Source organism: Microcaecilia unicolor, chromosome 4, assembly GCF_901765095.1.
Source record: "Microcaecilia unicolor chromosome 4, aMicUni1.1, whole genome shotgun sequence".
Classification (NCBI taxonomy): Eukaryota; Metazoa; Chordata; class Amphibia; order Gymnophiona; family Siphonopidae; genus Microcaecilia; species Microcaecilia unicolor.
The window spans coordinates 176485184-176512287 of NC_044034.1; the positions used below are offsets into that span (position 1 = coordinate 176485184).

The 27104-nt window shown below is 41.1% G+C and overlaps 1 protein-coding gene across 3 annotated transcripts in view; it reads left to right on the top strand.

Annotated features, from left to right (window-relative positions):
- SBF2 (SET binding factor 2) overlaps nucleotides 1-27104 on the top strand; it is a 919918-nt gene that overhangs the window by 777978 nt on the left and 114836 nt on the right. For all 3 annotated transcript variants that reach the window (XM_030200990.1, XM_030200991.1, XM_030200992.1), the window contains exons 23-27: nucleotides 4759-4886; nucleotides 5523-5698; nucleotides 15148-15293; nucleotides 19663-19861; nucleotides 22123-22319. In XM_030200990.1, coding sequence (XP_030056850.1) covers nucleotides 4759-4886; nucleotides 5523-5698; nucleotides 15148-15293; nucleotides 19663-19861; nucleotides 22123-22319 — 846 coding nt within the window. The remainder of the gene's footprint in view (nucleotides 1-4758; nucleotides 4887-5522; nucleotides 5699-15147; nucleotides 15294-19662; nucleotides 19862-22122; nucleotides 22320-27104) is intronic.

Consider the following 27104-nt stretch of genomic DNA (forward strand, 5'->3'; position numbering starts at 1 on the left):
TGGGATTATTTGAATTCTGTGTGTGTTTATTATAATTGTTCTTTCCATGCTGTTTCCCATTTTGTTGCCCTGGACTTTTTTTTAGTGTAGTCTTGTATAATTGTCATATTTTTGTAGTTTCCAATGTTTTACTTTCTCACGTAATTATTGTTTCCATACTTATTTAAATCTATGAATCAAAACAACAAAAAGAAAGTTCAGAAAGAATTAGAATCCTGTTTAGACATAAATTATGTGTCTAACAGTGAAAACTTACACTAGGAGAGTAATTTTATAACAGTGCTCCTATATATAGGCACCTAGAGGGTGCCTGTACTATAAAGACAATGATCAAGTTTTTTTAGTATCACATTCATTGCTGATTTAATCATGACTTGATAATGAATGTGAGTGTTGGGTAAACTGGATGAATTGTTCAGGTCTTTATTTGCTGTCATTTACTGTGTTATGTATTGTGTGGTTATATTTGAAGATGAGTGACCATATAAACTTTTGAGTTGTTTATAGTGTGGAACCATAGGGTCCTGGCATATGTTGAGCATGCCTGTGATCCAGAGATAGGCATGTAATGTAGCACCCCAGCCAGACCTCCAGACTATACACTATGGAAGATATGTTTATATTTATAGAGCAGCGTGAAGATGCATATTTGGCATGGATGCACATATGTGCTTTATAAATATAGAATTACCCCCCCCCCCCCCCCCCTCAATGCACGGTGGCTGCAAAACTCCGTGGTAATTGTAGGGATTGTTATTCCAGCATTTCAGAACAGCAAGTTTTGCCAATAAAGCATGTGATCATACAGTCATTCATTGGATTTATACAGTGTATTTCAGGTAAATTACATCCCAGTGCATTTTTACAAGAACAGTGCATGCAAAACTCTTTGTGGTGGGAGATGTTACTACAAATGTCGTAGCTTCCACTGCCTGGTTATAACATGAGAAAACCGAGGCCTTGACGATAAAGTGAAAATAGCAGAGCAAGAAATGAGTTTATCTTGTTGGGCAGACAGGATGGACCGTACAGGTCATTTACTATGTTACTATGTAAAGGAAAGTAGGTATCTACTTTCTTTGATAGAATACTAGCATAACAAGTGAAATACTTGTTTATAATGGTGTAAGTGCTTGTACCTAAATGCAGGAGATACGAGCATAATTTATAGTATTCTATATGTTACACACGTGTACACCCATCTGTCAAATACACACTATGTAAGATATATGCATATTTACAGATAAGAGGCCAACCAAAACTGGGAGAAAGAGCTCCTCCTGTTTGGGAGGAAGGGGAGGGAGACCAGTGGTAGTCCTACCATTAGGCCACCTGAGGCAGGAGCCTCAGGGGGCATGCTCTAGGAGCAGCAGTCTCCCCTCCTCTCTCTACCTTGTTTGTTTCTTTTCCAAAAGGTGGCAGTGGTAGCCATTCCCATAGGCTGTCTTGCCGCCAGCACTTGCCTCTTCTCCCACCACGGTCTGCCTCTTGACGTAACTTCCTGTTTCTTCAGAGGTGGGAAGCAGTAGCGAAGAGGCTGGTGCCAACGGCAGGACAGCCTATGGGAATCACTGCCACTGCCACCTTTTGGAAAAATAAATAAAGTAAACGTGGGGGAGAGGGGAGATGCTAGACCGGGGGTGGGCGACATCTCATCCTTGCCTCCGGCAGCAGATTGCCTTGGGCCGCCCCTGAGGGAGACAAAGCACAAATTTTCAACTTCTACCAAAAACACGTGGTCATTTTCAGTCCAAACCAAAAACATAGCCAAAAATTAACCTTTTGGCTGAAACTGGGCAGAAAAAGGATTTTGGGCCAGTTTCGGTACTATAACCGAAAACAAAATTGGTGACCTCTGTTTACAGAATTGTGCTTAGATGGAATTCTTTTATTTACACACACATGCACTTATATGCCATTGTCTAATCATTTACACATGTGTTCAGCACATAAGTGATAGAGCATACTTTCGTAGAATGACCCTGTTGCTGCTTAATTTTTTGTCTCCCATATTTTTCCATTTTAGGAGCATTTAAAGTTAGGAACTGAGCCTTAGTCACTTTTCAGGAGACTGACTGTAGACATCAAACACACTAAACCCTTAGAACATTGACATCTTAGGCCCTTGGTCTCCACTTCCGTTCCATTCAGGTTTTCAGAGTATCACTAATAATAATGCATGAGAAAGAATTGTATATATAGTGGAGGTACACATACAGATTTCCTTCATGCATATTATTTAGCCATATCCTCAAAACCTGAATCTGTGGCTACCTTCAAGGACTTGGCATGAAGACCAAGACCTTAGGCTGTTCAGTATATCAGTTTAAGTGCACGTCGGATAAGAGCATGCTCTGTTTACCTGCATGCCGTACTTCGGTCCCGTTTTTGGCACCATCAATTTCTATGGGGACAAACTTCGTTTTAGCGCACCACTGATATGTGCAAGATTCGCTTATATGCATGGTTCAAGACTGCTCCTCTGCAGGAAAGACTCCGCATAAGCATGTGCATGGAATATGGAAGCCGATTGGCGCGTGACAACCAAGATTTCAAATTTACCGCCTCTTTAACTGCCCCAGGCAGATAAGGGGAAAGAATGTTGTTGGAGCATGCACCGGGGTCGTCGTCGTCGCGGCGGCGGCAGAACTGTAAGACTTTAACACTGGCTGAATGAATAGAAGTTCTTAAAAAATTAGAAAACAAAGAAAGCCAAGCATCTATTGCTAAAGAATATGGTGTCAATCCCAGTCAAATTTCACGTGTCTTGAAGCAGAAAGACCAGCTTCTGGAAGACTGGCAAAACAATACAAATCCACAACAGAAACGAAAACGTGTGGGAAAAGCTGAGGAGGTAGAATATGCTCTTCTTTGATGATTTTCTCGAGTCAGTAGCAGACAGTTTCCTGTCAGTGGTCCACTGCTTATGGAAAAAGCTAACCAGCTAGCTGAAAGTCTTGGATTAACTGAATTCAAAGCCACTGTTGGATGGTTGGAAAGATGGAAGGAGAGGAACAACATAAAATTCAAGAAACAGCATGGTGAGAAACAAGACGTTGATGACTTTGGTGCTGAAAATTGGGTTGTTTCAGTTCTTCCTACCATCTTGAATGAGTTTGCACCTCGTAACATTTTCAATGCTGATGAAAATGGTCTCTACTGGCGAGCGTTTCCTGATGGAACACTTGCATTCAAACATGCCGAAACTACTGGAGGTAAAACATCAAAGGACTGACTGACAATCCTCCTTTGCTGCAATATGGATGGGAGTGAGAAGTTGGAACTCCTCATCATTGGAAAGAGCAAACAGCCCCGTTGCTTCAAGAAAGTTAAGCGGCTTCCTGTGTCATACGAGGCTAATGCAAATTTATGGATGACTGGGGAAATTTGGAAGCAGTGGCTAAAGAAGTTAGACACTAGAATGCGGGCACAAAAGCGTCAGATTTTGCTGGTTTTTGATAACTGTGCTGCACACAGGGATGATGTCAAACGTCAAGGTGGTCTTCCTCCCACCAAACACTACCTCTCTGATCCAACCTCTGGATCAGGGCATAATAGCCAATTTCAAACAACATTATCGGGCTCTTGTGCTATGTCATCTGATGAGCATTATGGATGACCAGACTGGGAAGGATAAATGTGCTGTTGAACTGGCTCGTAATCTATCACTTTTGGATTCCCTACATATGCAGAAAGAAGCCTGGAATCATGTTACACAGGCAACCATTGTGAACTGCTACAAGCGGCCAAGCTTTGTTAAGGATGTGGAGAGGGATGAAGCGGTGCAGCTGTTGCAAACGCGTCAGATGAAGAGGTTATTGACATCCCAGCCGGTTTTACTGAAGAGGAGTTCCATTTTTTTTGTTACATTTGTACCCCGCGCTTTCCCACTCATGGCAGGCTCAATGCAGCTTACATGGGGCAATGGAGGGTTAAGTGACTTGCCCAGAGTCACAAGGAGCTGCCTGTGCCTGAAGTGGAAATCGAACTCAGTTCCTCAGTTCCCCAGGACCAAAGTCCACCACCCTAACCACTAGGCCACTCCTCCATCGCTATGTAGCTGTTGATTACGATCTAGAAACAGCTGAAGACAGCACTGATGTTGAGATATGCTCCTGCATGCAGGCAACAACAGCTGATGATGAAACAGATAAAGAAATGAGCAGTGAGGCACATGCTGATGAAATTCAACACCTCCTGTCACTTTTGCAAGAGCGCTGGAGAGTCTCAACACCGTGCAGGCCTATCTGGAGGCCACTGGATGTCAGTGCTATGACAGTTTTTACCGTCTGGCAGACATAGTCTATGGAACTCACAGACTCGAGTGTACAGAGGACTATAACTGATTACTTTAAGCCAGCCTAATGTCAGTTAACTGAAACTGTATACTGTACGTATAATAATAAACAGTACTGTACACATGTTTATCAGATGTCAAGCTTCTTTGGGTCACAACAGTTAAGTTCACGCTCTGGTTAACTGCATGCATTTCTTTGGTCTCAGACCCTTGCACTTCAGCGGATTGCACTGTGTGTGTGTGTGTGTATATAGATATATATAGATATATATATTGAAACAACAACTGATAAACTGAACAGCCTAAGGTCTTGGTCTTCACACCCAGTCCTTGAAGATATTATATATATATATATATATATATATATATATATATATATATATATAATGCGTGTGTATGTATGTATATAAGTCATTTGAAACATTGCATATGGTAAAGGCCTGTATTTTGTTGTATGATAGTTGGAGAGCAGACAGTGATTCGCAGCTTCCCCATTGCATCCGTTACTAAAGAGAAGAAGATTACTCTGCAGAATCACCTTCAACAGAACATGCAAGAAGGACTCCAGATCCGCTCAGCTACCTTCCAGGTAACCTGTTTTACCTGATCTTAAGTATTTGGCACCACATTCTCTAACATCTGTACAGCTGGCTTGGATTTTTTTGAAGAAGAAAAGGAAGCACAGTTGAGGTGTTTTGGTACATCTGTTGTACTGGGAATAACAGAAGTGTTGGTCTGTATACTCGCTAGTTCAATATGTCCACTTTTTATAACCTTTTTTTTCCATTTGAGAATAAGGCAAAACAGCTACATATTTTAATGATTACTATAGGAGACCATGCAGTAGCAAATTGAGAGAATAAAATTTTCTCTGTATGTGGTTCTAACAAAACATCTAAGCAGTCTGGTTTCACTTAGCAGGAATTCCAGAAATTCCATAAGTGGAGCTGCATCAACATTGAAATTTACATTAGAATTAAAAATTAATATGGCTTTATTATAAAAATTGATACTATTAAGTTCCTGTAATCATTGGCATGTAATAATACTTTTGTTTTCTTGCACTTTAGAAACAGCTCTTAAACAAAAACAAACTTTTTTAATCAAATATTTTCATTTTTCTTTGGCCCATTGATTCTCTCTTGCTGTCCTTTCTTTTCTTTTTCTTTTTTTTTACAATTAATTCTGCTTAAATGCTTTAGTTTTTCATGGCTTTTTTCTGCAGTTAATTAAAGTAGCATTTGATGAAGAAGTCAGTCCAGAGATGGTGGATGTCTTTAAGAAGCAGCTAATGAAGTCCCGTTATCCCCTGTCCATCTTCAGCACTTTTGCCTTTGCCACTGGGCAAACTGCACCACCTTTGGTCTTACCAAAGCAAAAGGAAAAAAATACTTCCTTCCGGTAAGAGCAGAAAAAAAAAATCATGTTTTACCCTTTCCAGATGCCTTTTTTCAGGTTTCCATTATAATTAAGAGATCATTCTCCAAACCATTTAGATTATACAAGTGCTCTTGAATCAGCCCAAACAAAACTGTCAATAGGAATGACATTTCCATGATGTCTTAGAGCAGTCTTATGGTTGCAGTATGTTAGAAACTTGGTGAAGTTGGTTTAAAAAAGTTTATTATATATTGAATTGTCCAGGGCAGGTTCATAATATGATTTGAGCATGACTTTGTTTTTCAAGAGATCAAAGTTCAACTTTCCTGTGCAGCACTGTATTTCACATGGTCAGAGGGAAGGGTGAAGACTGCAGTCCCTAATGACTATAAGTTAAACTGAACTCTTAGCCTCAGAGGGGGTTTCTTTTTTAACTCTCATGGCAGTTTTGCTACTTGGAAAAACACATGAATAAAAGAAAGGGAACCGTAGCAAAGGAATAGGCTTACAAATGTCATTGTTGACATCACAATGGAAGATTGGTGAAGTATACCCCAAAGTATAAAATCTGTATTGTGAGACACTGCACACAGATGCACACAGAGTTGGTAGGGAAGGGGTACGAAATAGATTGGAAATTACTGGGCGATCAAGTGGGAGAGAGAGAGAGAAGGGGGACAAATTAGTGCTGGAGGAGCGTGAAGGAGCGTATGGAGGGTAGAGTTGGAGGGAGGGGAAGAAAGACAAAATTATGTAAAAGCACATCTCCGGAGGGGTGAGGAATACAGTGTGTGTATTTGGGATACAGAGGGCTAAGTTTACCTTGGCTGTTTTCTGTTGAATATAGACATTGAAATGCATAGTCTGATGTTAATGAAGTTTGTTAAGGTTACGTCTCTGAAGATGTGTTCAATAAAAATTATTTTACAAAAAAACCGAAAACAACTGAATTATTAGAACAGTTAGAGCCTTTTACTGAAGTGCATTAAAGAATGAATGCAGGAATTAGCACACACTATTAGTTCTTGGCCACACTAACAGTTAATAATATGGTGGCCTTAATCTCAGTGCGCACTAATTCCCACATTAACTGTATAGCTTGCAGTGGGCATGGATTGTGCTTTGCAGTTAGTGCAATAACTTACTGTATGCAGTTACTATCCTATATAATAAAACTCACCCTCAACGTTCTGAGGACACTGACGTCAATGAAGCCAAGCCACTGACGTCACTTCCTTCAACACCGGTTCGAAGGGTTCGTGGTGGTGAAGCCACCGAAATCGCTATGTCTCTGGGTCCCGCCCTCGCGTCAAACGTGATGACGTCGAGGGCGGAGCAATGGCATCACACGTCGAGGGTGGAGCAATGGCGTCAGTGGGTCAGAACGAACAAGGAGATGAAAGTGGCGTGCGTTGACGAGGTGCGGAGCAATGGCGTCAGAACGGCGAAGGGGTCGGTAGGGAGGGAGGGGGGTGTTGGGGAGGAAAACCTTGCTAGCGCCCGTTTCATTTGCTCCAGAAACAGGCCTTTTTTACTAGTAGTAGATAAAACAGATCACATAATCACTGGCATTAAACAAATCTGCCTTATTTATTCTGCATGTAACACGAATTAAATGAATTTTCTCTGTGTTAAGTGTATTGACATGTACTTGGAACTTCCCAACAGTTATCGCAGAGGCTTTGCAGTTACTGCATGGTTTGTCGTTGAGTATCCGTGCCTAACCGGCTATGTCACTAGATATAGCTGGTTAGCGGCTGGGTTATTCAACTGAAGATAACTAGTTATTTCCCCACTGAATATCCACGGTTAGGCACTTAAATGCTATTTAACCGGCCAGGAGCCATTCTAAGACAGTTAAATTGTTTTGAATATTTGGGGGGGGGGGGGGTGGAATCTTTTGCTTTAAGTTTCAAAATGTCTTCTTAGCAATAGGGCAGTTGTCGAACTAAGCATGCCAGTAGAGGGACTAAGCTTCATGATGCGTGTTCATTCATTTATTCACATTAGAAAGAAAGTTCTGTCAAGAAAAAAGTTCAGTTCTAGTTATCAGAGGGCTCACAGTTTGGAGCAGTAAGGCATTTAGACATTTATATTGCATAAACATCTAAATCCTGATTTTACGAAGCCTAGATATACACATCTAAAGCTGAAAAATGTGCACCTTCCAAGAGGGGCATGTTCTGGGAATGTTTTAGGCAGGACTAGGGTGGGCCTAAAAAATATATGTTCCAAATTTTAGCAGGGGGATACACACAAAGAGGAATGATGTACAAAAAAGATCAGAAGAAAAGTGGGAAATTGACCATGAACTCCAGAAACGACAGGGACAACTTTGATACTTAAGGAAGATTTATTGTAAAAGTCTTTTATCAGTAAATCTTCCTTACTTATCAAGGTTGTCCCTCTCATTTCTGGAGTCTGTGGTCAATTTCCCACTTGTCGTCTTCTGTTACTATATCCCGTGGGATTTCAGAGTTTTCCTCAGTGGATTTCTGCTGGTACAAAAAAGATCCACATCAGGATTTTGCACCTGCTACCTGGTAGGTGTAGCTTTCAGAAAAATGCTGGCAGTGAGCAGCACTCCACTGGAGGGATTGGGGAGGTCAGCTCTTATGTCCCCCCACCCCCTCCCACAAAATGCAAAACTGGCAAGAGATACTTTTCCTGTCAAGTTTTTTATAATCTCTGGGGACCAGTCCTGGTACTGGTGTCGGATCGAGATCATGACACTTATCTTTTTAAGTAGAATATTTTTTTCTGCTTCTGAATTCTTTTTGTCTGTTTTATTTTTCCTTTTTAGTATTCTCAGACCTCCCCCACCCCCACCCCCGATATTCAGCTGGAGGCGGTGAGTGTTTTGCTGCCCACAGGCAGCATTATTCCCAGATATTCAGTGCCAGACCCTGTCCGGTCTTCGACATTGAATATCCAGGGAGGAGTTTTGAGCCTTGACTGCATAAGCCAAACCACTTAAAGATAGGACTTCTATTTATGCAGCCTGATTTAAGCGGTTTACTTATGCGGTGAGGGGATGAATATTGGCGCTTAACCTGACTCTGTCTCTGGAATGCCCACAAGTTAGCTACTTTTAAATTCAATGCTAACCTGTCATTTTCAACAAAGATAGCCAATTAAGTGCCTCTGAAAATGACCGGATAGCTACGAACAAGAGATTTAACCGTTTGGCAACTGTTTTTTGCCCAGTTAAATTGTTGCAAATATCAGCCAGAATGTTTTTAATAACTGCTATTTGTAAACTTTGATATTATATTGAATTGCTGTTTGTAAAGGTTAGAAGTAAGCATACTAAGGTATACACAAATAAGGTATAACGTATACACAAAAAGTAGCACATATGAGTTTATCTTGTTGGCCAGACTGGATGGACTGTGCAGGTCTTTTTCTGCCGTCATCTACTATGTTACTATGTTAGAGAACCACAAAAGTGGAAGGAACACCAAAGTCCCATGTAGAAAGCACAGTCAAACAAAGAGTGAGAACGGAATCAGGCTCTTCCAAACAGACCAAGGACTCTCAATGTATGGTTAAGAACTTTATTTGATAGTGATTCGACACAGTACCATGTTTCAGCACATGTGTGCCTGCTTCAGGAGTCTTGACAAAAGTGTCACAAATATATTTGACGATGTATCTTTAAAATATGATCGTAACTGGTCTTTAAAGAGACCGTTGATGAATTGAAGAAGTAGGTCACTTATAGATGCCACTGACCAGTTATGATCATATTTTAAAGATACATCGCTGAATATATTTGTGCCACTTTTGTCAAGACTCCTGAAGCAGGCACACATGTTCCCAAACTACCGTGTTGAGTCACTATCAAATAAAGTTCTTAACCATACACTGAAAGTCCTTGGTCTCATTTGGAAGAGCCTGATCCCATTTCCACTCCTTGTTTGACTAGAAATAAGCATAAGCATATCAACCTCTGTGACAACTTAGGAAAAATAAATGTTTATGTTTTGAAAATGACTAACATCAACATTTTTGTTCCTTCACATAAGCACGTGTGTTGGTATTTCAGAGAATACGTATCTTGTTTTTGTTGGATTATTTGTAGTAAATAATTAGCAGATTTTATACACACAGCTTCAGCTTTAGAAATGTTAATTTCTTTTCTTCATCTCTCTCATACACCCCAGAATAATTCACTGCTGAGTCACTTTAAAGTTGAAGTAACAAAACATCTGTTTACTCACAGTTTGTAGTTAGATTATATTCAGACAGGCTTATATATACATAATACTATACATTTGGATTATCAGCTCTTTCCATGTGCTTAGATGGTAATGGATGCTCACACCACCATAGATCCTCTCAGGTAGGGAGAGATCATGAGCTCCATGTGCTGTGCCTGACCCCCACAGGAAGTTGCATGGGTGTGACCTCTCTAAGTAATTCACATCAGAGGTCACAGAGTAATCACAGAGAAAAAATTGGTGACAGGCAATGCATGTAAAATACAATTCATTATTCCAACAAACCCCTTCTCATGCATAACTGTCATGCAATTATTAATTCACACAAAGTCCAAGCTTTATACGCAGATTCTCAAAACGTTCTCTGGGTAACGGTTTGGTCATGATGTCAGCTGTCATCTCACTGGTGTGACAATAGTGTAGACTGATGACCCCTTCTTTCGCCAGCTCTCGCACGTTGTGGTATTTCGTTGCGATGTGCTTGGTGCGTGACTGAACCTTGTCATTCTGTGACAGTCGGATGCAGCTCTGATTATCTTCCATTAACTGGATTGGTCTCTGTTCAGCTATTCCAAAATCCAGCAAAAGTTTTTCAATCTACATCAGTTCTCTGCATGCTTCTGATACAGCCACATATTCAGCTTCTGTAGAAGACAGACTCACAATACTTTGTTTATGACTGGCCCAAGAAATTTGTACATTTCCATACATAAACACATATCCACTTGTGGATTTATAATCAGAATGATCCCCTGCCCAATCTGAATCACAGTAACATATTAGTTTTGGATTACTATTGGCTGAAATCTTTAATTTACAATCAATGGTACCTTTTAAATACCTTACCATCCTTTTAACTGCAGTCCAATCTGATTTGGTAGGTGAGCTGACCCTTCTGCTCAAAATTCCTACTGCATTTGCTATATCAGCCCTGTATGTGGTAGTCAGATATAAAAGCTTACCTATGGCTGATCTATATTGGATGTTATCTGGTAAAGGTTCTCTTACTGTTTCATCCTTCAGAAAATCAGTGATCATGGGAGTGCTTACAACTTGGGCATCTTGCATACCTAAACTTTCAATAAGCTCATTTATTTTCTGCTTCTGGCTTAGAAGATAAGAACCATCATTTTGTTTCTCAATTTCTATACCAAGATAGTATGACACATTACCAAGTTCTTTTATCTCAACATTCAGGTTTAAATATTTTACAATGTCCTTGTACTCTTGCTCACTTTCGCTTGCAATGAGCAGATCATCAACAAAAGCTAAAATGTATGCATATTGTCCATTTCTGCACCTAGTGTACAAGCATTTATCTGCTTCACCTTGCTTAAATCCTAAATTTGTCAATATTTCATGCAATTTGTCATTCCAACATTTTGCACTTTGCTTTAATCCATAAAGACCTTTGTTTAATTTACACACTAGCTGTCTTTGTTTTGTATTTATGAAACCTGTTGGCTGTTCCATGTACAAGTCTTCAGTTATATCTCCATGAAGAAACGCTGTTTTCACATCAATGTGGTTGACTTGCATGCCTTTTGAGACTGCAATGCTCAGAAGTGTTCTAATTGTCGTGTGTTTCACTACAGGTGCAAACACTTCATCAAAATCTTCTCCATATTTTTGAAGATATCCCTTTGCGACTAATCTGGCTTTATACCTTTCCACTTTTCCTTGTGCATTCCTTTTTAACTTGAATACCCATTTGCATCCTATAGCTTTCTTGCCAGGAGGTAATTTTGTAAGAATCCAAGTATTATTTTTATGCAATGCATCAATTTCTTCTTGTGCTGCTTTATGCCATTCAGCAGCTTCTTCTGCTGGCATTTTCTCAATCTCATCCCATGTTAAGGGCTCTTGAGCTTCTGCTGACTTTGTTAGGTAAGACAGTCTTGGGGGTGGAACACCTTTGTTTTCCCTGGATGAGCGTCTGACAACAGGTTGGTCTGACCTTTCCGCATCCTCTAAATCTGAGAGTCCTTCTCCAATTGATTCCCCTTTTCCAACTGTACTGTCTCCTGCGATGATCCTTTCTGTGTCTGCTTCCTCTGCCTGTTCCTCGTTAGATACAGATGAGTTGCTTTCAGACATGTGCCTTGGTATGGCATTTATATACACTGGCATGTCTATTATGGTTCTAGTTTCATATTCTGGATGATAAGGCTCATCTGGGATAATCCAGCCTTTATCAACCCTTTTGTTTTCATCAAAATATGTAACATGTCTTATGCCAACAATGCCAGTTTTCAGATTCAAAATTCTATATCCTTTGTGTCCTGGAGCATAGCCAACTAAAATGCCCCTTTCTGTTGTGGAATCCAGCTTATGCCTTCTTTGCTTTGGTACATGAGCATATGCTGTACTTCCAAATGTTCTTATGTGTGACAGGTTTGGCTTCCTACCATGCCATGTCTCATGTGGTGTGCGCTCAGCGCCTTTAGTTGGCATTCTGTTTTGTAGGTACACTGCTGTGAGAATGGCTTCCCCCCATAGTCTTTTAGGGAGATTGCTATCTGACAGCATACATCTGGTCATTTCCACAAGTGACCTAAATTTTCTCTCTGCAACAGAATTTTGCTCTGGTGTATAAGCTACTGTTGTGATATGCTGAATGCCTTCTTGTTCTAGAAATGTGCGCATGCTTTGTGAAGTGAACTCACCACCATTGTCGGTCTGAAGAACCTTTGGTTTTCTTTCAAATTTATTGCTCACCATGGCTACGTATTTCTTCAGCATGTCTGTGACTTGACTTTTTTCTTTCAGCAAATAGGCCACACAGTATCTAGAGAAATCATCCAAGAATATTAGCACAAATCTGTTATTTCCCAATGATGGGATATTAAACGGTCCACATAAGTCACTGTGTATTAAGTCCAGCACTTTATTACTCCTATTTCCTGTGTATGCAGGAAATGAGGGTCTCACACCTTTTTGAGTAACACAGTCTATGCATTTCTCCATTTTACCAGTATCTGCACTTATCTGAATGCCTGTGGCTAGTTGCCTACTGTAAAGATCCTGGATCACCTTAAAATCACGATGTCCCAGGCGGCGGTGCCAGATTTCCAGACTACATTTACCGTCATTCTTCCTTACTTGCGCTAGATGTGAGGCTTCACCTGAAATGCTCAGTTTATAAATATCATTATGCATAAAAGCTTCAGCATACACTTCATCATTTTTAGAGATTGTGCACTTACTGTTTTCAAAATGAATCACAAATCCCTTCTTATCTAATGTAGATACACTAAGCATATTGCAAACTGCTTGGGGAATATACAAGACATCACTTACAGGAATTTCTTTAACTTCATTAGACACTTTGCATTTTAAGAATCCAATGCCTTTTGCTTGGATCTTAGCAGTCCCTGCGTTTGCAGTATTAAGAATACCTTCTTCTGGACACATTTCCTGAAAGAAATCCTTACAATTGGTTAAATGGCATGTGCTCCCCGAATCCAAAATCCAAGTACTTTCATTTGAATTATTATTTACCATAGTCAAAGATTTTTCTACCATTAGAAAGCTCTTATGTTTATTATTGTCTTTCATACATTTCCTGGTTGGAGAATTCTTTTGTTCCATTGGCTTAGGTGAGCTAGAGGGAGTGTTTTGTGTTTCCTTACACCATTTAGATACATGTCCCTCCTTTCCACATGAGTAGCAAATCAGCTTGCCCTTGGGTGGAGTTTTCCCATAGCTCCGCCTTCCTCTGTTCTTTGCCAAGAAATTTGTTTCATTTCTCTCTGACTGACTTTGAGAACACATCTCCTCAGAATCATTTATTATGCATTCCTGCCTCAGTTTTGATGCTGCCTGTTCAAAAGATTGCCCTTCAATGGCTTCATTTACAGACCTAAAAACATCAAACTTCTTTGATAGTGAGGTAAAAAGAAATGCTCTTTTCAATGCATCACACATGGGAATTCCAGAAAGTTCTAACTTTTGAAATGAAGACATAAGATGCATAATGTGATCATTACATTTACTTTTATCCCTTAATTTGGTTTCATTCAACTCTGCCAACCAAATTGGTTGCTGTTTTGCATATGTAGTTGCATACATAGTTCTCAGTTTATATAAAATGTCCTTCACTGTATCTTTTGCCTCCACCAATATGGCTTGTTTCTCTGAGAGAGCTTCCAAAAACATGCACTTCACATAATAGTTTGCATTGTCCCATTCAGCCATATTTTCAGCTGTTCTGTTTTGGTCTAAACATATATTTAATTTCTTTGCTTGAAGGAGACATCTGAATCTTAGTTCCCACTGCTGATAATTAAATTCAGTTAATTTAGGCACCTTGAGAGAGTGGAAAAATGGTGAATTTCCTCCCTCAGCCATTTTCTTAGCCTTCTGTTTGGTGTGTGGGGGGAGAGAGAGACAGACTGAATCTTTCTTTTAAAACTTAAGAGAAAAATGTGGCTTTTTTACTGCCTGGTAATATTTCTCTTCTTTTTCAATTCCTGGCCCTGGGCCCATAACCCTTTTGTTGGATTATTTGTAGTAAATAATTAGCAGATTTTATACACACAGCTTCAGCTTTAGAAATGTTAATTTCTTTTCTTCATCTCTCTCATACACCCCAGAATAATTCACTGCTGAGTCACTTTAAAGTTGAAGTAACAAAACATCTGTTTACTCACAGTTTGTAGTTAGATTATATTCAGACAGGCTTATATATACATAATACTATACATTTGGATTATCAGCTCTTTCCATGTGCTTAGATGGTAATGGATGCTCACACCACCATAGATCCTCTCAGGTAGGGAGAGATCATGAGCTCCATGTGCTGTGCCTGACCCCCACAGGAAGTTGCATGGATGTGACCTCTCTAAGTAATTCACATCAGAGGTCACAGAGTAATCACAGAGAAAAAATTGGTGACAGGCAATGCATGTAAAATACAATTCATTATTCCAACAGTTTTGACCCCATTGATATTTTAGATGTTTATAGTTCAAAAATTGATGTTCCTGCCACACGTAACCAATGTATAAAAATCCATTTCTCCATATATTTAAGAAAAGCCTCTATGTCAGCAGATAAAATACTAGCGGAACTTGTGATGTCCCAACTTGGACATTTCAATTCTGATTTGTAATGTACATCCTTTCTAATATCTACCTCCACGCTAGTATGTGGCAGAAATTACTCCTAGACCTTCATATAAGTGACTAAATGTTTCCAGCATTTGGTTTGTCTTTATTCCAGTTTATCTTTGTTTCTTAATTTCAGCACTCTCTCAAAAACCATTGTGAAAGGAGCAAAGCGAGCAGGAAAAATGACAATTGGCCGTCAGTATGCACCAAAGAAGAAGACCAGCATAATAGCGGAGGAAAGGGGAAGTCGAGCAGGCTGGAATGAAGACGATGATATATCTGGTACAAAGGAAAAACTGTTTTTCATTTTTCTTTCCTTATTTTAAATCAGTATTCTTTTTTTGTAACTCAGCTGCTCCTTCAGGCTTTCTGGATCAATCAGAACTGGTCCTTATTTGGGCTGTGGTGCTTTTTTCACAACTACTCAGATATTTCCTCAAATTCTTTTTTTTTACACATTCTTCCACTACCCCATCTAGACCATCCGTTGCAAAGACAATCCTTTTACCAGGGCCCCCAGTACACATGCATCCTGTGTGTGACCACTGGATGTCACTATTGCACAATAGCAAGTCCTACTGCCCCTCCTCAATTCTCAGTGCTGTGAATGCTTCCACCACAATATACCCACCTCACCCAAGTCAACAGAAACTAGTCTCAGGAATTCAATTTGAGCTCCAATGTGGCAATGTACAGCATTCTTTCTAAATTTTACGAATAAGTTATTAATTAGAGCATCCGTTTGCTTTCAGCAAAACATCAAGTGTACACAAAGTTCCTCTTTTTTGGAGGATCATGAAAATACATTTTCTCAGAGTAGTGGAAAGGAGATTCCCAATCTAAATTTGAAGACTTTTTTTTTTGTTACATTTGTACCCCGCGCTTTCCCACTCATGGCAGGCTCAATGCGGCTTACATGGGGTAATGGAGGGTTAAGTGACTTGCCCAGAGTCACAAGGAGCTGCCTGTGCCTGAAGTGGGAATCGAACTCAGTTCCTCAGTTCCCCAGGACCAAAGTCCACCACCCTAACCACTAGGCCACTCCTCCACTCCTTTAACAAAAGAGACCATGTACCAACTTATAATAGTTAAATCTTGCAGTGTACCTGTCTTATGTAATAGAAATTTAGGGTATCCATTTAAGATCAGTTATTCCCCCTAAAATATAAAGCAAGATGGGCATTTAAACACTGAACAATAAATATAGAGCAGTTGTTTACTTGAATCTACAATGCCTTGGGCTCTTTCTAATGTGGCTGTTTTGAGATGATGGGCATGGGAAGGGAAGGAAGGAAAATGAATTGGATTTAGCTCACACCTTTCTCAATAGCAGTTCAAGCTGAGTTACAGTCAGGTACACTAGGTATTTCCCTTTCCTCAGAGAGCTTACAATATAAGTTTGTACCAGTGGCAATGGAGGATAAAGGGCCCCTTTTACAAAGTGGCGGTAAGCCCAGTGCAGGCTTACTGCTTGCTAAAAAGGAAGTACCGCCAGGCTCCCACAGCAACCTGGCAGTACTTCTCACCCCCAGTCCACCTTCATATCCGGCTCATATCCAGTGTGTACCCGGTGTTAATCGGGCAGTGCCGTGCACTACCCAGTTACTGCCGGGTTAGCACGCGAGCCCTTACGGTCACCTCAGAAGGTGGCGGTAAGGGCTCCCCTTCCTGAAATGGCCGTGCGGCAAATTCTTCACGTGCCGTACGGCCATTTCGTATAAAAAAGAAAGACCTGCCTTTTACCTACTGCAGTAAAAGGGGGCCTCAGTGCATGTCAAAAACACACGCCAGCACAATCCCCCTTTTGCCACAGCTTGGTAAAAGGGGCCCTAAGTGTTTTGCCCAAGATTACAAGGAGGTTCAGTGGCATTTGAGCCGGGCTCCCCTGATTCTCAGTACACTGTTCTAACCATTAGGAAAAGAGAAGAGCTTGGACCTTCATCTTTCTGCAGGTGAAAAAAGCTTCCTTTCCTAGTCAATATTTTTTCTTTGTAACAATATTTAATCATAAATAAATAATCAGTGGACTGTGCTGATTACCATAATGCCTGCAAAAAGCCTTTCTTGTATTTCTGTAAGCAAAAATCTTTACTTTGCTTTCTTGGCCTACTTATACAAAAATGCAAAAAAGGAAAAGTTCCTGACGAAGAATTGTAACTGGTACCCATTTGTCTTTTTTTTATTATGATTATTATTATTATTTGATTAGTATTTCACTTAAAAATATTTGGCAATGTATGAGAGTAAATGAAGAAAACATATTTCAATATGTACTTCTGCCAATCTTGTAACTAAATAAAGTTATTCTGTTCCCTGCATACCAACACACTTACCTTTATTGTATCACCTGAGTTTAGAATGCACCACCAGAGGGAGTCTGCACTTACTAAAGGCTGGAATGTTTTTTTTAGATTTTTAGTTCCTTTGAGGAGTCATATATAAAACAGCAAATTTAGTTAGGATGAAAATAAATACAAATTAAATTAAGGATTTGGGGCTATCCAGATTCCCCTTAAGTTTGTGTTTTGACGGCTGTCTTGATGTCTTTTCCCTTCACTTACATGGTGTGTTTTTTTCTCTCTCTCCTTTTACCAGTCTCCTTTTCGTTCATCCCTCCCAAATGTCATATAGTTTTTACCTGTCTCTGTGCCCAGTATCTTGTTATCCTTTTTCTATCCTCATAGCTATACACTTTTGCAAGAACTCTACTAAATTTGTAGAATGAAAAAAAAGAGCACCTGGAAGGATCCATGTGTAAAAAGAGTAAGCTGCAAGAGATCCCCAGCCAGTGACTTAAAACAAGGTAGTAGTGCAAATTAAGGTGAGAGTGCTGTATGCAGAGAAGCTTCCTTACTCTTTCCAAGCAGCAGACTTCCTCCAGATTCTTTGCTCTAACAAGAACAGGACAGATATAGAAGACACCCTATTTGTTTTTACTTTCTCTTCCTTTTGCTACCCCTCCGTGTATTACCAGCTTAGTGATCTTCAGTGTAAAACTTTGTTAAAAGCTGAATATGTTCACATGGGAATCTAGGAGTAGCCAGTGGTTAAAGCAGCGGGCTCAAAACTTGGGAAGCCTGGGTTCAAATTCCACTGATGCTCCTTGTGATTTTGGGCAGGTCACTAAGGGGCTCATTTGCAAAATAGGAGTGGCCTAGTGGTTAGGGTGGTGGACTTTGGTCCTGAGGAACTGAGTTTGATTCCCACTTCAGGCACAGGCAGCTCCTTGTGATTCTGGGCAAGTCACTTAACCCTCCATAGCCCCATGTAAGCCGCATTGAGCCTGCCATGAGTGGGAAAGCGCGGGGTACAAATGTAACAAAAAAAAAAATAGAAAAAAATCCAGAAAGTGGCAGATGGACGTTTTTTCACAAAAACATCCAAATCGCTATTTTTGAAACTCCTTTTTAAGATAATTTTCTATGCAGTTCTTCTAAAATTCAAGGGGGGGGGCATATTTTGCTGGAAATAGGGTGGGCTTACGATTTGGACATTCTTCTGCGATAATGGAACATTGTAAAAATGTGTGGGGCAAAAAAAAAAATAGAATGTTTGTGGGTAGACCTGTTTCAATAACGACTAAGTGCCAAAAAGGTGCCCAAACTGACCACTGGAAAGTTAAAGGCATGACCCTCCCCTTAATCCCCCAATGGTCACGGACTCCCTCCTACCCCCACCCCTAAGAGATTAAAGTGACAGTACATACCAGGCTCTATGACAACTGCAGATATAATGGCCATTCCTTTTAAAGTAGCAAGCAGGTTGGTACACTTGTAGTGGAAACTGTGGGTGCTCCAAAAACCACAAAATACCTACTGAACCCACATATAGGTGACACTTGCAGGTATATAAGGGCTATTGTAGTGGTGTACAGTTGGGTACAGCACATTTTTTGCTATTCCTGGAGGGCTCAACTTACAATATAAGAGGGTTATGATGTAATGTGTACCTGGATCCTTTTATCTGAAGTTCACTACAGTGCTCCCTAAGCTGCCCCATTGCTCTGCTGGGATGTCTGTGTGGCCAGTCTAGTAAGACTGCTGGCCCCCAGAAATCCCAGTGGCTTGTTTGAAAATGGCCCTTAAGACGCACTGAGCACAAAAACATCTACAATAGGACAATTTTGAAACTAAAAAGGTAGATGTTTTTCTGGTTCAAAAATAACCATGTGTGGCACTAGATTTTTGGACATTTTTTTGTAAAACATCCAAAATCGGATTTGGTTGTCATATCGAAAATGCCCCTCTTAACTTTCCATTGCCATAAGTACCAACTTATAAGCTCTCTGGGGTCAGAAGAATAATTACTGTACCTGAATTGAGCTACAAATGCAAAAGGCATTAGTTAAATCCAAATCTCTAATAAGCAGGCCTGGCTTAATGACCCCTGAGCCATCATGAGAATTAGTAGATCAACTAATGATTGCTCTGCATTGGATTGTGAGCAAGTAATTCTCCAGGTCACTGCATGCAATTTATCTGTAAAGTTTTGATTTCAGTATAGATTTTTGTTGAATTCTAAATAAAATTGGAGCATTATACTTTGCATTCAGGCAAATATATGGTTTACTATCATTTTCTCACATGATAAACATAGCAGTTACAGCTGCAATTCTGAATTTTGTCATGGTTAGCAAAATCTCTCTTTACAGTGTCTGATGACAGTGAGCTGCCCACTAGCACTACATTGAAGCCTTCTGAAAAGTCAACAATGGAACAGTTAGTCGAAAGAGCCTGTTTCAGAGACTATCAGCGTCTTGCACTCGGAACCATTAGCAGCAGCTCTTCTCGTCTGAAGGCAGAAAACTTCCGGATAACTGCCTGGAATCGGATGTATTCCCTTTGCAGAAGGTTGGTTGCTTTTCCATTTGATATACTGTCTTCTGGGGGGAGTAATTTTCCACAGGATCTCTTCAGGTCAGTGGTGTTTACCTATAGAATATGCCACTCATTGAAAATCTCCTCACAGAGAAAAGGGGTGGAACTAGGAAGCACACACAAGGATTTCACCTTGAAATCCCCACATGTGCTTCCTCCTCCTTTTCTGCACTTACTTTGCTATATGCCAGCAGTTCCCAGTTTGGATTTTGACCCCCAAATGGATCACAAAATTTGTATTTGGAGTCACAAAAATGTCTGCACAAAAAAAAAAAAAAACCTGTGCAGGTTCACCAAGAGGTGGGCACCAATCTTAATAACACTAGTCACTTTGAGGATGTTTAAAACTCCTTAGAGACACTAGAAAGGGTTCTGTGGATGAAAGAAGGTCTCCTTTTTGTTGGCAATACAGACTGGACCTCAGGAATTTCTATATTTTTGATTTATATCTTGAAGCAGAGGAACAGCAGGAGGGAAGTCCAGTATAGACTGAAGGTATGGACTGAGGTCATTGCTGTATTAATCTTATGTTTATACACATATGTCAGGCAATTTTATAAAAACCTATTTCTGCCCATAAAACACTGTTTTACCTACAAAAATGTATTTTAAAAAGTAACCCCATACCAATTATCTTAAGAACATAAGCATTGGCATCCTGGGACAGACCAAAGGCCCATCAAGCCTAGCATCCTATTTCCAACAGTGGCCAATCCAGGTTACAAGTACCTGGAAAGATCCCAAAACAGAACAATACATTTTATGTTGCTTATTCTAGAAACAAGCAATGGATTTTCCCCAAGTCCATCTTAATAATGACTAATGGACTTTTATTTTAGGAAGCTATCCAAACCTCCTAAAAGAAAAGTCCATTATCAATAAGAGAGGATTCAGTCAACTACTAGATTAGATGTTAGATAAGCAATCTAAATGAAAAGATAAACATAGGTGAATCTGTAAAGGTGATTACATTACTGGTGAGGTGAGAGGGCTTTTAGATTGGTAGACAAATTTGCAAATTGGTGTAAGTAATATGTAGTCTTATAAAATTACCTCCCCAAGTTTTTCTTCTATACTTCTCAAGCACAGTAAAATAAGCAATTTCTTGGAGATATTTAGTATTATAGTATCTGATCACAGTGGAATCTCTTTAACATTAGCTGTGAGGGAGGTAGCTAGCATTAATGGAGGAGTGGTCCTAATGGTTTGAGGAGTGGGCTGAGAACCTGGGAAATCAGGGATCAGATTCTCTGTCTCCCTTCCTCCATTGATGCTCCTTGTGACCTGGAGCAAGTCATTTTATCTCTATGTGCCTCAGGTAGCCTCTTCGATTGTAAGCAATTTATCATCATTGTACCATGTGGGGGCAATTCTATAAAGTGGTCTGTAGAGGTAGGCACCGCATATGTGTGTCAAAGGCGCCATAAACTGGACAGATAGGTGCCTGTGTGCACTAGGTGCTATTCTATAAGGTAACACCTAAGTACCATAGCACCTAAATGTAAGGGGGCATACACATGGGCAGGCCATGGGTGTTTCTCCCAGTTAGGCATACGCTGGCCAATATTCAAAACCATTTAACTGGCCAGGATTAGCTCCTGGCTGATTAAATGGTACTTAACCGGCTATCCGACAATATTCAGCAGGAGATAACTGGCTGTCTCCTGCTGAATATCACTGGTTAGCACTTAGCCAAATGGCTGTTTCAATAGCAGGTCTATCTTTGGCCACTATGAACTTAGCTGGCCAACACTGAATATCGACTCGGCTGACTATGTCCTTAATGGCCCATCACTGAATATCCAGCATCACCGCTGATCACAGGAGTTAGCTGGGCTGGCTAGCTCCAGCGGTCTGAATATCTGCCCCATAGTTTATAGAAAACTATAAACTGCTCACTTCAATAGAAAACTATAAACTGTTCGCTTTAACTTACACCTCCCATTGATATGGCAAAAGAGGACATGAACACATGGACACGCCAATGCCAACCTTACACTAGCATTCTATAACAGAATCTTGATGCCAAAATACCATCATAGAATTGATGCTCTTCACCCGGAATTGGAGCACCCAGATTGAGGTACCAGCTTATTGAATTGCCCTTTATGTATCCAGTAGAACTATAAAAATGTGTTATTAATAATATTGCTTTGTAGACATTAATATATTGTGCTAAAATATTTTAAGAATAAGTTTCAATCTCTCTCTTTTTTATTGTATTATGAATGAAGTTACCCAGGACTTCTAGTGGTGCCTCAGTCTGTTCAAGACAGCAGCTTGCAGAAGGTGGCTCGATGTTACCGACATAACCGGCTGCCAGTAGTTTGCTGGAAGAACTTAAAAACAAATGCTGTGCTGCTCCGGGCCGGTGGCTTCCATGGAAAGGGAGTGGTTGGTCTCTTCAAATCTCAAAACACCCATACTGCCGGTTAGCTGCTGTTTCTCAATATTTGGGTTGACTTCTCTGAAACGTCCTGCTATGCAGAGTATTACAAGCTATATTTGTCCTGTTAAAATCTGGATTCTTTGCAAACTGTGATACCTTTATTACCAGCATAAGCTATCTAATTTTGATGTCTTGTCTAGATGTGTGTAATATAAACCAGGACATATTTATTTATTTATTTATTTATTGCATTTGTACCCCATATTTTACCACCTATTTGCAGGCTCAATGTGGCTTACATAGTACGTGTAAGCATGCCTACTTTCCAGGGATTTATTTTATACAATAGACATGACTTATGAACATTTCTGTTGCACAAGGTAACATATAACATAGTAGATGACGGCAGAAAAAGACCTGCATGGTCCATCCAGTCTGCCCAACAAGATAAACTCATATGTGCTACTTTTTGTGTATACCTTACCTTGATTTGTACCTGTCCTTTTCAGGGCACAGACCGTGTAAGCCTGCCCAGCACTATCCCCGCCTCCCAACCACCAGCCCCACTTCCCACCTCCGGTTCTGGCACAGACCGTATAAGTCTGCCCAGCACTATCCCCACCTCCCAACCACCAGTCCCGCCTCCCACCACCGGCTCTGGCACAGACCGTATAAGTCTGCCCAGAACTATCCCCGCCTCCCGCCACCGGCTCTGCCACCCAATCTCGGCTAAGCTCTTTAGGATCCATTCCTTCTGAACAGGATTCCTTTATGTTTATCCCACGCATGCTTGAATTCTGTTACCGTTTTCATTTCCACCACCTCCCGCGGGAGGGCATTCCAAGCATCCACTACTCTCTCCGTGAAAAAATACTTCCTGACATTTTTCTTGAGTCTGCCCCCCTTCAATCTCATTTCATGTCCTCTCGTTCTACCTCCTTTGCATCTCCGGAAAAGGTTCGTTTGCAGATTAATACTTTTCAAATATTTGAATGTCTGTATCATATCACCCCTGTTTCTCCTTTCTTCCAGAGTATACATGTTCAGGTCATCAAGTCTCTCCTCATACGTCTTGTAACGCAAATCCCTTACCATTCTCGTAGCTTTTCTTTGCACCGCTTCAATTCTTTTTACATCCCAATTTCAGCTCTGGCCCGCCCACCCAAGCGCACACACACTGCCCGCCCACTTTTCCTCCAGGCCCTTGCCAGCTCCCATTGCCGGCCACTGCTGCTTTTCCTGTTGAGCAGCAGGGCTGGCGCTACAAAAAGAAGCGCTCAGCTGACTGAGCTGAGCGCTAACGACAAAAAATGTTTAAAAAAAAACGCAGCACCGCAGGCAGCCTTGAGGCATTGGCTGCTGGCTCTGCAGGCTCCTCCTGTCTCTTACGTCACTGCCCCTGGAGCAAAGCAGGGGCAGTGATGTAAGAGACGGGAGGAGCCTGCAGAGCCAGCAGCTAATGCCTCAAGGCTGCCTGCGGTGCCGCGCTTTTTTTTCAACATTTTTTGTCGTTAGCATTAGCGCTCAGCTCAGTCAGCTGAGCGCTTCTTCTTTTTGTCGCTCCGGCCCTGCTGCTCAACAGGAAACGCAGCAGTGGCCGGCAATGGGAGCTGGGGCTGGCTCTGGCGGGCCTGAATCGGGAGAGGGAAAACAGATGGAAGGATGGGGAGAAAGAGGGAAAACAGATGGAAGGATGGGGAGAGAAAGAGGGAAAACAGATGGAAGGATGGGGAGAGAAAGAGGGAAAACAGATGGAAGGATGGGGAGAGAAAGAGGGAAAATGGATGGAAGGATGGGAGAGAGAGAGAGGGAAAACGGAAGGATGGGGAGAGAGAGACACTGGATGGAAGGATGGGGAGAGAAAGAGGGGAGATGGATGAAAGGATGCAGAGAGAAAGGGGAGAGACTGGAAGGATGTGGAGAGAGAAGGGACCCTGAACAGAAAAGGGTAAAGAGATAGAGAGACACTGGTTAGAAGGAGGGAGAGAGAGACATTAGATGGAAGGATCAGGAGAGAGGGTAGATGGGTGGAAGGAATCAGGGGCGTAGCCAGACAGCAGATTTTGGGTGGGCCTAGGCAAGAAGTGGGTGGGCACCAAATGTTCTCTTCCCCACCCCCACATCAAAAAAATATCTCAGCTGGTGGGAAAATGCTTCTCTCCAGTCTCCACTTTGGTAGTCTGCAGCAGGCATGCGCTGAAAACTGAGCATGCGAAGGTGCCAGTATTGTGGAGAGCAGCATTTTCATTACCATGTGCTACTGTTGGATGGGCCTGAGCCCTAAGTGGGTGGGCCCCGGCCCACCCAGGCCCACCTGTGGGTACGCCACTGCGAAGGATGGGGAGAGAAAGAGGGAAGACGCTGGATGGAAGGGTAGGGAGAAAGAGGTGACACTGGATGGAAGGATGCAGAAAGAAAAAGGGGAGACTACTGGAAGGATGGGGAGATAGAGGGGAGACACTGGAAGGATGGGGAGAGAAAGAGGAGAGCTGCTGGATGGAAAAGGGGAGTAGTGAAAGACTGGAGAATAAGAGGAAGGGGCATGGGGAGAACAAGGGTGAGAAAAAGATGAAAGCCATAAGTAGATGAAGGAAATTAAAGAATGGATAGTATGAATGAATTAAATCTGGACAGAGAGAGAGAGGCAGAAAAATATTGAAGAAAGCAAAGAAAAAGGAGAGCAAATGACAAATGGCCAGGAAACCCTGGCAGAAGAGTTAAGCAAAAACGAAGGAAAGCAGAATCTAGAGACTGGGAGCAACACAATGAGAAAAAGTAAATGGCCATACAAGAAAGGTAAAGAAAATAATTTTATTTTTAATTTAGGATAAAGTAATATGGTACCTGTGTTAATGAAGTTTCAGAGACCAATACTTCCTTCCTTAGGTCAGGCGAGGATACCGTAACAGCATTATACTGACCTGAGGCAGGAGGTTTTGGCCTCTGAAAGCTCACTGAAAAGGGTGTTAGGCTATTAAATAAATTGTCTGAAATCTGATGCACTGAAAAGCAGCACTTTACCTGTGTGACAAATGCATCTGATTAGTGTGACTAAATTTTCCTGGGGGAGGGGGGTAGAGAGAAAATTTTGTGCCCACCCACTTTGGGTTCAGGCCCACCCAAAATTGGCAGTCTAGCTACGCCACTGTCCCAGACCCAAGCTGAAGTTGAAAGTGCTGGTGCAGGACCTTTAAACACAAGCCCCTACTCAAGTCCTGTTAATTTATTAGGTTGAATGACAGGTCTACCTGCATTAGGAAGATTTTATGCTCCTTCTCAAGCAGTACCGAGATTCTGATAGGAGTCCTGCTAGAAGTGTATTGAAGAATGGGCAAAATCCTGACTGTGTGGAGTCTAATAGTTGATATTGATCCATGAAGTTCTATAGTTGTTGTGCATCTGTTGCCTCCATGGTTTTTGTTAGAGTGGGAATATTGGCCATTGGGCAATAGTTTTTGGAGTAGTTTTGTCAAGTAATTCTCCCTTAAGGAGGGGGAATAGTACAATGTCTCCTATTTCTCTTGGAAAGGATTCTGTGTCGATCAGCTGGACTGCTGTCATCTATGCATGGGTTGTTCCCCTCCTCCTTTGGTGGAGGTATTTGGATGGATTTGAGCAAGTTCTGTACCCTGGACTGGATAGTCCACAAATGTGTCTGATGTAGATTTTGTGTCTTCAGTCTTTCGTTGATTTGTCAAGGATTTAACTAGTTGAAAGAGGGCGCAGGAGGAATTACTGCTGTTGGTGATCTTCTAGGAATAGTATTTTTGTTTCTCCATTTTTATCATATGTTTGTACCTCTTTATTTGAGATCTCCAGAGTGGTTTATCTTGAGGATCTTGTATCTTTATCCATACCAGCTTCAGCTATCTACAAGATTTTTTTGAGTGATTTCTGTTCCTGGGAGAACTAGGAATTTGTAGCCTCTCTGGGGACTTTTCTTTCCATTAACAATACTGTGTCATCAATTGATAATTTGATAGCTAAGTTCCAATTGATCACCAATTCCTCTGGTGTAGAATATGGTTTTTGGTATAATCTTGAAACCATCTCCTCTCACAATCTTGATGAATCCCATTTTGCCTCTGGATGTTGTCGTTCCTCTCTGTATCTTGCTCTGTTTGATATGAGATATGGGGAGGTTGAATTCTTGTAATTTGTGGTTGAACCAAATGAGGGTGGTTGATTTCCATTTTTTCCGAATCTGATCCTGAAGGGACATAAGGACAACAACTGTGTCTGTTAAATGCCCATCCTTATGCGTTAGTACTGATTAATTTTAGCTCTAGGTTGTGCAGGAAGCCTAACAGGGATTGAGCGTCTTGTGATTACTCAGTATCTAGGTGTATATTCAGGTCACCTACAATGATGGTTGACTGATTAGATGATATGCATTGCATTTTAAATGTTTGAAGATCATCTGTGATTGCTTGCCAGGGTCCTGGTGGACGATAAAGTAGAACTGTTCCATGGCCTGGTGTAGTGGTGGATGTTTCTATTTTCAGAAACACTCCTTCTAGTTCCTTGTGGGTTGTGGAGTCGGTTAATTCTATTCTCAGGTTTGATCAATACATTACCAAGACATCTACTACTACTACTATAAATCATTTTTATAGCGCTACCAGTCGTACGCAGCGCTTCACAATTGAACATGAAGAAAAGACAGTCCCTGCTCAAAAGAGCTTACAATCTAAATCAGGATAGACAGACAGGACCAATAAGGATAAGGTTAGGACAGACAGAAGGACACATAGGGAAAGGGACTATTGAAGAGAGGAAGACAAGATAAAGGTTATGAGCAAGTGACGTTAGGAGTCAAAAGCAGCA